General features: G+C 39.7%; 1 protein-coding gene across 4 annotated transcripts in view; it reads right to left on the bottom strand.

The window, feature by feature from the left end:
* The window catches only part of NSMCE2 (NSE2 (MMS21) homolog, SMC5-SMC6 complex SUMO ligase), a 225,813-nt gene that overhangs the window by 163,069 nt on the left and 50,658 nt on the right, over positions 1–12,086 (bottom strand). For all 4 annotated transcript variants that reach the window (XM_070392736.1, XM_070392737.1, XM_070392740.1 and 1 more), the window contains exon 3: positions 10,132–10,238. In XM_070392736.1, the coding sequence (XP_070248837.1) occupies positions 10,132–10,238 (107 nt within the window). The remainder of the gene's footprint in view (positions 1–10,131; positions 10,239–12,086) is intronic.

Consider the following 12,086-nt stretch of genomic DNA (forward strand, 5'->3'; position numbering starts at 1 on the left):
TTAAGTGTTTCATAATAAAGTGACTCAGGGACGAAGCAAGCCCAATCTATATTAGTCATTTGTTGAACGGTTACAGGAGATTCATGCAAAACTATGGGGAAGACAGAAATAAACATTTACCCAAAAGATGACTAAATTAAAGACAAAAAGTGCATGTAAAATGTAGACATTTTTCCTGCTAGTTTAAGCTGTGGGATGGGAGAACAAATGTGAGGAAACAAGACACAAGTCACCTATTTTCATTTTTTTCTGAGTTTAGGTGGTGCCCAAGAGTTTTTTGTGGTAAGGGAAAGAAGTTAAAAGTTAACAGGACAGAACACCCAGACCTTGCCTTTATATAGCACTTTTACCTCTCAAGTGCTTTCACATACGTTATCTCATTTTTTTAATCAAGAAATCACTCTGAGAGAGATAGGGGCAGATATAACTAAGTTCATTTTGCAAAGTTGCTTAAGGCCACACAGCCATTCAGGAGGCAGGTGTAGAAAAAACTCAGTAATTAAATTGGACGTTGACACCAATTTACCACTGTAAAGGGATCATACACGTTCCATGTTACAAAGGCAAAGCACTTTAATCCCATAATCTAGAGCACCAATTCAATTACTATTATAGAAAAGGTGGTAGGACATATTCTAATTGCATCTATATTACTTATAGGTGCTTTAAGTCATGTCTTAAGAATTTCTTCTAAAAAAAATGAAGCACACAATGTTTGTATTGAGACTTTTAAAAACACAGAGTAGCCTAATGCATCAAATTTAATGTCTGATTTCAGTAAGAGGAATGTTCTGAACACACCCAGGACTTAGTCCATTTAGAGTTCCTATTTAGTATTTCATGTGGCATTTTTGGCTTCTGTTTCATGTTGGGGGCAGAAATAAACCTCAGGGTGACAGAGAGTAACCTAATGGGTAGAGAGGGCTTTCTTGGTACCAGTAACATTCCAGGAATCACAAATAGCTGAGGCCACGGGAAGGCAGATGATGAAGTATATGAGACCTCGGGAAGGTAAAAGGCAAGCGAGTCAGAATGTCTGGAAACCAATCATGCGATGTAATCATCTTAAACTATTTCTGGTTATTGGTCCCATTTTTAAGAAACACTGATTTGGTCTTTCGAAATACCACTATTGGAAGATAATAAAACGATTAGTTGAAGATGAAATAAAGGACAGAAGACATAATCAAATTAAAATCTGTTCACAGTAGCAGATTGTATTACTCCAGCCCATGAAAAATGGATATAGGGATTTCCACTATTTTAAAGAATGCTGTGTTATGTGACATACATTTTCCTTGGGGGTGGGTAGGGAAATGAAATTTTTAAAACTCCAATGGTTAGAATATCATGTTGGCCGTGACACAGAACAAGGAGAGATGAGTGTCACTATTCCCTGAAGCTCGATGCTTTGAGAGAAGCAGAGGAGAAAGAAATGGCTCCGTTCTCCCAATGGCAGCTCCCCGGGCCCGGCTCCACTTCTGAATGAAAGAGCATGTGCTGCCAGCACAACTGCACTCACATAGGGACTGAAAAATAATGCCCACTGATAGTCTCCCCTTTATACTCTTTCCATTCTGTCACTTGTCAGCAAGAGGGAGACTACACATTTCAAATACAGCTGACAACTCGCATATGATACATCAGAGGAACCAGTCCAGCACATTTTTCTCTCCCAGTATTGTTCAAATGTGTGCTGCTAAGAATGTAAACAAAAATTACTTAAAGATGGAAATGTCTCAAGAAATATTTCTGTCAGGCACCTGAGTGTCTAATTATGCTATTTATTGAACTATTCTGCTCACATCTTTTAAGTAATTTTTATTTATTTTATCTAAGAAAGCATCAAAAGTTATTTCTGAATTACCAAAGTTTTTATTTAGTTGTCTGATCCTTTTCTCTAGAATGACCCCTCCCGCCCCCCTTATCACCTTTAACTAGGGTATGCCCCGGAATCTCTTTCTCAATGCTACAGACTTAAGTAGACTTAACTGATCCGGTCGACCAAATGCCACGCTGCTCAGTGGCCTCTGCACTGGCCTGGTCCCCAGGATTTGCCCGTAAGTTAGTACTAAGTTCCCACCAACACCCCCTGCCCTCATTACGAACACCCCCTGCCCCCATTTCCAACACCCCCTGCCCCCATTACCAACACCCCCTGCCCCCATTACCAACACCCCCTCCCCCCATTTCCAACACCCCCTGCCCCCATTTCCAACACCCCCTGCCCCCATTACCAACACTCCCTGCCCCCATTACGAATACCCCTTCTAAGGAAAGAGGCCCTTCCTTCAACAAACAGTCTCTGGCCTTTCCCAATTATTTCCGGCTGCCTACTCTACTCCCCAAATTTTAACTCAAAATTCCCTTTCAGATACTATTTAAATTTGATCATAGGAAATGGCTTCTTTACAGAATTCTCTGGCAACTTTACAAATCAGTATGACATAAGTTATGGGCTTTCACGCTATCACTTTTCATTGTTACCAGAATACTATGACTTTTACTATGATCCCCACTTGAAGAAGAAACTGAGGCTCAGAGTTACCGTGTAGAAAAGCCAGAATTTAAACAAAGTCTCCTTTTCCTTATTCTGAGTTTCTTCAGCACCTTTTCACTCTCTCTCTCAATCTATTTCAGTGTTACTGGTAATATTATTTTGTGGCTAGTTTGTGTACACATGCCAAGAGGCTTTTGTATCTTTATTAGACTAAGCATACTATTGGCAATAATTGAACAACTTAATCATGAGGTTAATAAACCAGCAATGCTTTCACCTCCACACTTTGAAAATGCATCCATTTTACAGTGAACCTTACTATTTAGTGACCCCTTTCCCCATGTAATCTATTTTCTCATCTCCCTTCTACTGCTAGAGGTGGGGGAAAGCCTAAATCTCAATTATGGTGAAAAGTGTGATATGCAAGGAGACGAAAGTAACTGCCCAAAATAAGGGTTCGATGCTATACATGGACTACGCTCAATGTCAGAAAAAAGCAGGAGTTTGCTGTATTAAAGAGCACTCGAGTCACCTAAATAATCTGGGTAACTGGCTGCCAGACTGCCTGGTGCCACAGAGGCCACGGCGCTCAGTAACACTGGCACCCAGTGTGCACCTGGAGTGGTCTGTACACTTTTCCTGCCCACATTGCTGCTGTGTCCCCCGCTGCCTCTTCTGTAAGCCCCTCTCTTTCTTTCCTCAAAACTGTCTCCTCCTCTCCGCATTCCTGATGAGCACTCCACACACAGGTCCTGTTCGCTTCAAATGGAGACTCTGATAGGCAAGTGACGACTGCATGTTTTGGGTTTGTTTTTGTGGTTTTCTTTATTGGGGGGGGGGGGGGGTTGTTTGTTTGAAAATATATCTTTCTTGATTTCAGAGAGGAAGGGGAGAGATAGAAACATCAATGATGAGAGAGAATCATTGACCGGCTGCCTCCTGCACACCCAACACTGGGGATCAAGCCTGAAACCTGGGCAGGTGCCCTGCCCCGGAATCGAACTGTGACCTCCTGGTTCATAGGTCGACACTCAACCACTGAGCCACACTGGCTGGGCATCACTGCATGTCTCCAGAGGCCTGGTTCTCTCCAGAGCTTCTACGCAGCGGTTCTCAACCTATGGGTCGCGCCCCCTTTGGGGGTCGAATGACCCTTTTCACAGGGGTTGCCTAAATACATCCTGCATATCAGATATTTACATTACGATTCATAACAGCAGCAAAATTACAGTTATGAAGTAGCAACGAAAATAATTTTATGGTTGGGGTCACCACAACATGAGGAACTGTGTTAAAGGGTCGCAGCATTAGGAAGGTTGAGAACCGCTGTACAGAAATGCCTCCGAGGACATTTCAGATAGGGGGCTTGATGCACTCCCCACTTCCCTGGGGCCACGAAAACACCAGCCAACCTGCTGGGCTCATCCCCTAGCCTCCTGTCAGACAGGACAAACCCCGAAGTGGGTTCTGTAGAGTGTCAGTCCTTCCCCCAAAGAGAGTGGTTTTCTAGTTGAACAAAATCAGGAGATTACTAAAGCGCCTTCTTTCCTTTGGAGAATCACAAGGCATAAACTTGTATAGGAACCTGTATGAATTCCTGCTTAACTTCTGCTCTGTGCAGACTTTGCAGTGGTTCTCAACCTTCCTAATGCTGCGACCCTTTAATACAGTTCCTCATGTTGTGGTGACCCCCAACCATAAAATTATTTTCGTTTTTACTTCATAACTGTAATGTTGCTACTGTTATGCATCGTAATCTAAATATCTGATATGCAGGATGTATTTAGGTGACCCCTGTGAAAGGGTCGTGACCCACAGGTTGAGAACCCCGGCTTTAGAGTCTTTAAGGATATTCTTCAATCAAGCATTCCCCAAACTTATTTGACCACAAAACCCTTTTTTCCTCACATGCTTATGCACGGCCTAATAAATTAGTATTTGGAGCCAAGTTTTGAAAATGCTCACTAGAGGCACATTAAGGCCCGGCAGAGTGTAAAGGTTTTATAATTCTGAATAATCCAACACTTACTACCTACAAAACACGAAGATGGATTTCTATAAACTACCCATGAACATCAGCCTCAATGTAGCACAGACCAGAACGTTCGCTATTAGCAGCTACATTGCTTGGTGACCTGAGAGATGTCTATCTAGATTCTTTCCTATAGAGGCAACTCAATTAGTGACATACTATATCCAAACCTAGCTCTCTCTGCATATTGGACAAAATGCTACCAAACACAACCTTAAATTTGGAAGTAGTTACAGAGGGAGTTCTAAAGCACTGGCATAAAAATTAATTTCCAGTAATCACCAAAGCAGACACATCCTGGGGCCAAGTGGTTGAAGAGTGAATACCTACAGTCACCTTTTTCTTTCCTGGTTAATTCCCACTAGTGGGCAATATTCCTATAGATGAAAAGGCTCAGATATAAATCACTTGGAAATTTTTGACAAGAAAGGTGTTAAGAGTCAAGTGTGTGTGACAGGGAGTGGAGAAGAGGGTATTCTCCAGGAGCTTCCAATCTGGCTCCAAGAGGTTTTCCTAATACCACTGTCATCTCTCACCTTCTTGCTATTCCATGACCACAGTAATTTCTGATGCTCGGGAATCTCCTGTCCCCAAATTTTATAATCCCCTTCCTCTCCTTTCTCCTTTGTCAATGATTCACAATGTGGGTGCACCTCACAGTCAGTCAGTAGACAATCATATCCAGTAAACTACACCATCTGGCCTGGAACATCCTTCAGATACTATAAATTATTAGCTTTCTAAGTGAAAAAATACTTCCCAAATCTGGTTTAACTAAAATGGTAACTTCCAACTTGCAAGATACTCCTTGAGAGTTGATGTTGAAGTAGTGAATGATAAGGTAACTCTAGAGTAAGATTTACAAAAGGCAAAGCTTACCAGTTGATGGAGGTAGAAGGGTGAGCAGGCACAGGGAAGTGACATGTCAAAAACATTCTAAACGAGTTGCATAAGGCTGAGGTAAGCTATACCTTTGACCCACCTCATTCTTTTATTATATCTAAGATTGTGCTGGTTTCAACAGCTTACACGAGGTATATTTCCACTCTTCTCTCAATCAGATTAAATGTTCGAATTGGTTTATCAAATAAAAACCACAGCACACAGGGCACATCCATGAACAGAGTTCTAAGAAACAACACAAGTAGACCAATTTAGCCCTTAATTGCTCCTATTAGTTAAGAAGAAAAATACTCTCCCTCCTCAGGCTTTTGGTGGGAATTGTTATAAAACATTAATTAAAAAAAAAAAAAGTGCCACAACAACCTAATTTCAATGTTTTCAAATTTTACATAATCTATAAGATACACATAGCACCAAAGAGAGTAGGAGAGGAAAGTGAAGAAAATACAAATGCTCTGGATTTTCCAATACATAAACATGCGGAAACAGCATATACTAAGAGAATTATATATAAGAGAATTAGGTAAAACCTGACCACTCTTTTGAGGTTTACAGTTTATTAAAGTAACATTACACAATTAAGTATCATGATAAAAAAATAAACGCCAAAGTATAATGTGAATCACTAGCTTTAGTTACTTTGCTAAATTCTAGGACTAGACCACTCATCAGAAAGCAAAGAGGATGTGTATTTTATCGCTGACTGCTAATGATACATGAAAACAATCTGAACCTGTGAGGACATTCATCATTTAGCTTCATGGCACTCATCCTTTTTTTTTTTTTAATCCTCACCTGAGGATATGTTTTTCTTCTTCTTTTTTTCCTTTTCTTTTTTTTTTTTTTTTTTAGAGTGAGAGGGAAGAGGGAAGAGAGAAAGAGAGAGAGAGAGAGAGAGAGAGAGAGAAACATCGATCAGTTGCCTCCCATATGTGCCCCAATCAGGGATGGAAACTGCAATCAAGGTTATGTGCCCTGACGGAGAATCAAGCTGGCAACCTTTCGGTGCACAGGACAACACAACTGAACCACTCTGGCCACGTCCTCCTGAGTTATTAATTTTCCTTGAACACCGTGTTTTCCCTTTGTAGCACATGCCACAACAGTCATTAATAATGTCTGTACTGCTCTGTATCCCTATCTACACTTCTGACATCATGGAGGTTGTGTGGGCTTTGCTGAGTGACCTCCTGCGTCTTGGACCTAGAATGACCTGGCACACAGAGGTGTTAAGTAAACATTTATTCAGTGAATGTTTGAGAACAAAACGCCAACCAATGGTGCCCATTCCATACACCCAGATAATAAAAGCTTAGAAATGAAGTAAAGGAACATCAGGTCATCAAGACTGGTGTTCAGCACATCACTGTTCTCAACATGAAGCTGAGAAAAGCTTTTCCCTGGCAAGTGACAGTGCGAAAGGCAGTAACTGCTCCACAGTTTTCTGTGAGTCATTTTACAGCTTTCAAAACCTTTCCATCATCTGGTGGTCTCATGATGAACGTGGCCAAAGAAGTCATACAGCACTCTGTGGTTCGAAATGAATGCTTTAAAGAATTGTGACAGGTATGTAACCCATTTATTCTGAGTTTTTAGAAATGACACAGACTATCTGGAACTTTCTTTAGTGCTCACTGCATAATATTCCCTCTGCAAACTATCTGGGACAAAGTCCTATTTTTTTATTTTATTTTTTTATTTTCAGAGCTCTGAAATGAACACTGACTCCAAATAAAACCTTCAGGCATTGGAGAATATACAGCAGCTCTATTTTCTCAAAGGAAAAAGAGAGGCAATCCGAGAGCTTCTGTTGAAAGGGGGTCCCCAGGGGTTGTGGGTAAACTGACCTACACCTCTAAGGTTCCAAAGTAAACTTCTAAAACCTCTTCAGAGGTAGATAGCCTCCAGAATTCTGTGAAGGTGAGAGTGGGAGGAAGACGTTAGTTTAAATAATAAGCTCTAAAGCTCTTTGATGGTTACATTTTTTTTTTTAATGTACCATGACTATATGAACATTCATACATAGAAAGACCACAGGATGGATTAGAATCTGGGCAAATGACATAATAAAGCTCTTCAAAGTCTGCACAGAGCAGAAGTTAAGCAGGGACTCATACAGGTTCCTATTATCTGTATTCTTTCTGAGTAATCTGACTTAAAACAGTTTCTGTTTTAGGGATCATGAACACCTCATACTGTAACTTAACAAGCTTATATCTAATCCTATGATTACTGAATTCTAGACTAGGACAGGTCAAAGCCAATGTAAGTTTTATTTCAAAGCCTTGAAATGAAGTGAGCAAAGTACTTGTTTTGAAGAAAGACTCTGTTCCATCTTTCTAAGTAATACATTTGGAAATCTGGATTTGCAGCAGTAACATATCTTCATCCAATTTTATGAAAGTCAAAGGGTCTGATACACACACAGTACTCTAATCTGAGTCACATAATAATGTTGTGAAATAGGCAACCCAAGGAGTTTACAGATGAAGAACATAAAGTTCCAAAAGGTTTCGTTTGTTGACCCAGGGTCATAACTTAGAAAATGGAAGAAGTAATTAGGGTTGGAAGGGTTTCTGATCCTGAGATCATTGCTATTTCTAAAGAGCTATACCATTCTGGCCCCTCCCAAGCTAGTGTTCATTTTTTATCCCTCACCAAAACAAGCAACAAGATAGCATGTCCATAGCTTCAAGTATATAAAGAACATAGTATATTAAAAGGGATAAAACATTTCCCTCAAAATACAAGTCATGTCCCCATGTGGTTTCAGGTCTCGAAACCTTCCAAAATTATGGTCTACTATTCTTGGTCTTGTGTCAAGCTTACATAGAGAGCATAACTTTGCATCAGAAAATAACAAAAATATGTTTCCTTTTCTTATGAAAGACCAGGGACCTTCCTAACAGCACAAGAATCACTAAATCCAGTTGCTCCATATTCTGAAGTTAGCACCAAAAAGTGGGATAAAACTCAAAGCATAATCTTTTCTGTTTAGTAGGGTGGGGGCAATGGGATGAAAGAAATTCTGTTAACTACTGAATGAGTGAGGGCAAGGTGAGGGTGAGGGCTTCTTTGTCTTTAACTTTTGTTTTTTATGAGTGGCTCAGTTTTCTGAAGGGGCAAGAGTTCAATTCTTTATGTAAAAATACCTTAAGTATCTGTGAATCCTCCAGTTCAATAGGAATAAAAAAATCTACGTTAAATTCTTTAACTTCCCAACTCTGTTTTTTTTTATCTCTAATGTACACTGTGCTGTTACATTTGCACAACTTCCAAGTGAAAGACAGAAAAGCCTATCAAATAACTTCCACAGAACATAAGGGTCGAAGCAGGATTAACCTATACAATACGTTAACTCTGATGTCTGGTAGCAAACACACTTTATTCTAGAAAGTCAGCCTTGTTCTTTGAGGTCAGTAGTTTTCAACCCTGGAGACATATATTAAAATGAGCTTTTACAAATACTGTCCCCCAATCCTGCTCCAAACCAATGAAATCAAAATCGCTTTAGAGTAGAGATGGGCTAGTCCTAGGGGTGGGCTAGAATCAAAAGCCTTTGGTCTGAGTGCTTCGCCCCCAGTTTCAAATGCCCCAACAGGAGGTCATTTTCATATTTTCCTGTGCAAGAAATAGTCACAATACCAGGACTAACAGTGCCCATGCTTAGAAACATCAGAATTTCATCAGCTGAAGGAGTTTATTACTTAGATATAAGCAGATACTCTTAAGTTAATCACAAATAATACACTTAATAAATACTAGTCAAATACCAACATCCAGAAAAGGGGAAAAAATTTAAACCAGAAAATTATTTCTTTTAATTTTTTATAACTTCATATAACTATGTAATGCTCATTTACGCATGGTTTAGGTATTAAACCATATTTAAAATGTTATCTTCCCCTGACTAGTAGCCAATCTTGTAAAATATTTGATTTTTGGAATTTTCCCATAGATATAAGTTAGTAAAGGCAAATAAAGAAACCAGAAGTACAAGACATCCTATTACACAGGTATATGAAATAAGTTCAAAGGGGAGTTTCCACTGCTCAGAAGACAAAAGACTTCTCAGAAACATTAGTGCAATCGGATTGCTCACTTCTTACTCAACCCGGTACTGCTGAAAAGGAGGTTGCTATGTTCCCACCTTAACTGCCTATCTGTTGTTCCTGTGACAGCTGGAGTCAACAAAGATAAGTTTGGCTTCTGGAAAAACCAAAATGCCAAGCTTCTTTATTTTAAAACCTGTTCTGAAACTCTTCCGTATTATCTGATTCTATGAATTTTGAAATAGCTACATATTAGTTAAAGCTGGAGAATGAGTAACTAAACCAGGTCTAAATTGTATGCTTAAGCAAACAGAAAAATAAAAACAAGTTTTAGGGAATTTTTAGGCCTAAGGAGGCTTAGACTGAAGTCTAATACCAAAAGATGCAGGAAAATCTAAAATAGAAGTAATGTCCTAATTAAATGTGGGTGGCCTAACTGGAAAAAATATTTAAGATTCCTACTCTATGAACTTCCTGATTTAGAAGACATGAATGGCTGCTACAGGAAGACATTAATGGCTGCTACAGAAAAAACTAATAAGGAAATACTAGTAATAAAGGTTAGAGAAGAATTCTGATTCTGTGTTTTTATTTCTAGGTCAGAGTTGTAACCAAATATAACGAGGTGAGTGGAATAAACTTACATGATTTATCGTCGACTGAACAGCCTTTACATAATGATTTAGTTCCCGATCCATCATAGCAAATTCAACCATCGCCTTATCCATACTGTATTCACTACTCACTTCAGCTGAAAAAAAGAAAATGCAATTATTATTTTCCATTTAAAATGCCATATCTGAGAAAAGTTGCACCAATGTAATGTATATCAATCAATGCTCTAAATGATTTTGTGAAGGTATTACATGTTTTTTAAAACTTCCTCAACATATTGGTGCTTCATTCAAAATTCTAAGAACATACCCAGTTGAAAAAGGCTCAAAGGAAAAAAGATGGACTCAGACTCAGGGGTTCCAGGCTCTGCCACTTACTTGTATGATCTTAAACCAATCACTACACTTTTCCCAGCTTCAGCTCCCTCATCCCCTAAAGCACCCCAGTCATCTACCTACACATTGACCTCACAGGACTGTTAAAGACCAAATAAGGAAGATTTCCACGTCTAATAACAGTAGCTTGGGTTATGCAGGCCAGTCCTCCTTTTGAAGACAACTAAAACGATTGGGAAAAAGAAATCTTAAAAACAAAAGAGCCACGAGATAGTAAGAAACCATCAGTGCAAAATCTAGGGGGAAATGAAAAAGACAAGCAAAGCACCAAACCAAGCTGGGTTCCCTTCCTCAGAATAAAGATGAGCCGGAAGTGTTCCCACCCTGTTCCTGGCTGCTTCTGAAAGCCACCTGCTTCTGAAACACTGTGGCCACAGCCAGCCCTCCTGAACTTGCAGCTGGGGTCCCCCTCACCTGAGTGGTCCTGGGAACCTAAGAACTTCTGATCTTGGGGTGGTCCCAGAGTGAGGGTACCCACACGTACTCTCCTCTAGAGAAGTCACTCATCCTGGGCCTCAAATAATCCCAATAAATAATCATTAAGGATAATGAACAGATTACAGGAGGAGGAGGGACCCTTACCCTATAACACACAAGCCACCAAGAGTAAGAATCAGCAGAAACAGATCCACAAATGTTTCAGATGTTGGGATTATCTATCAGAATATGAAGCAGCTACGTTTACTACGCTTAAAATTTTAAAATACCCTCGGGGAACACGAGAATAAACAGTGACCAGAAGACTGGAAAAGTGTTTTAAAACAGTTTTCTTAAGCTCTAAACACAAAGGAAAAGAGAAAGAACACAGGATAATAAACATTTGGAAATGCAGTCACTCAAAGGCCCTTCATTCAAATGTTGGTATTTCTTGTCTACGCTGAAGAACAATATGTCATATTGTCCCAAAGCATGAAATAATAAAATCCACTTACATCTGGCTTTTAAAGATGATTTTCCTAGTCTTTACCATTAGTCTTTAATTTTACAATAGTTAATTATAAACACATCCCGTAAAATATATCCAGAGTTAATCTGCTTCTGGGAGAATACCTCTTGGTTTATAATATCATTTGATAAAATGTTGACAACCTTTTGAAAGCACTTAGTAATGTGCCTTTGACATGAAAATGCTATGAAAAGTTTTGCAAAGTAAAATAAACACGATGATGATTCTCATTATCAAGGTCCCATGGATAATAGCAGGAATTGAATCAGATAGCAATTTCAAATACAAAGCCAAGAGACCCTCCCTGTAAAGGAGAAAGTGAGCAATGGCTGGGTCTTTCATAGCATGAAGCCTAAAGGAGGCCAACTGGGGCTACAGGCAGCCTCAGCTAAAGTTCCAGGGCCCAGGAACGTGGGGACAAGCTGAAGAACCTCTCTAATGAATGGTGCAGCCTGAGGCAACAAAGGGAAAACACCAGAAGAGATCAGGAAGCTAGTCCTAAAAATAACTGAGAACCACACCACACCTGGAAGTGATGTCGTCAGATAACTTCGGGCTAAACCCAGTGTCTTGGTCTATTGCAGAGACCAGAGACTGAAGACAAGAACTAGCAGAGATTCCATAATGGTATCTGGGAGACAGG

This window comes from Myotis yumanensis, unplaced genomic scaffold, assembly GCF_028538775.1.
Source record: "Myotis yumanensis isolate MYYU_CA2020_CCGP unplaced genomic scaffold, mMyoYum1.0.hap1 SCAF_15, whole genome shotgun sequence".
NCBI lineage: Eukaryota > Metazoa > Chordata > Mammalia > Chiroptera > Vespertilionidae > Myotis > Myotis yumanensis.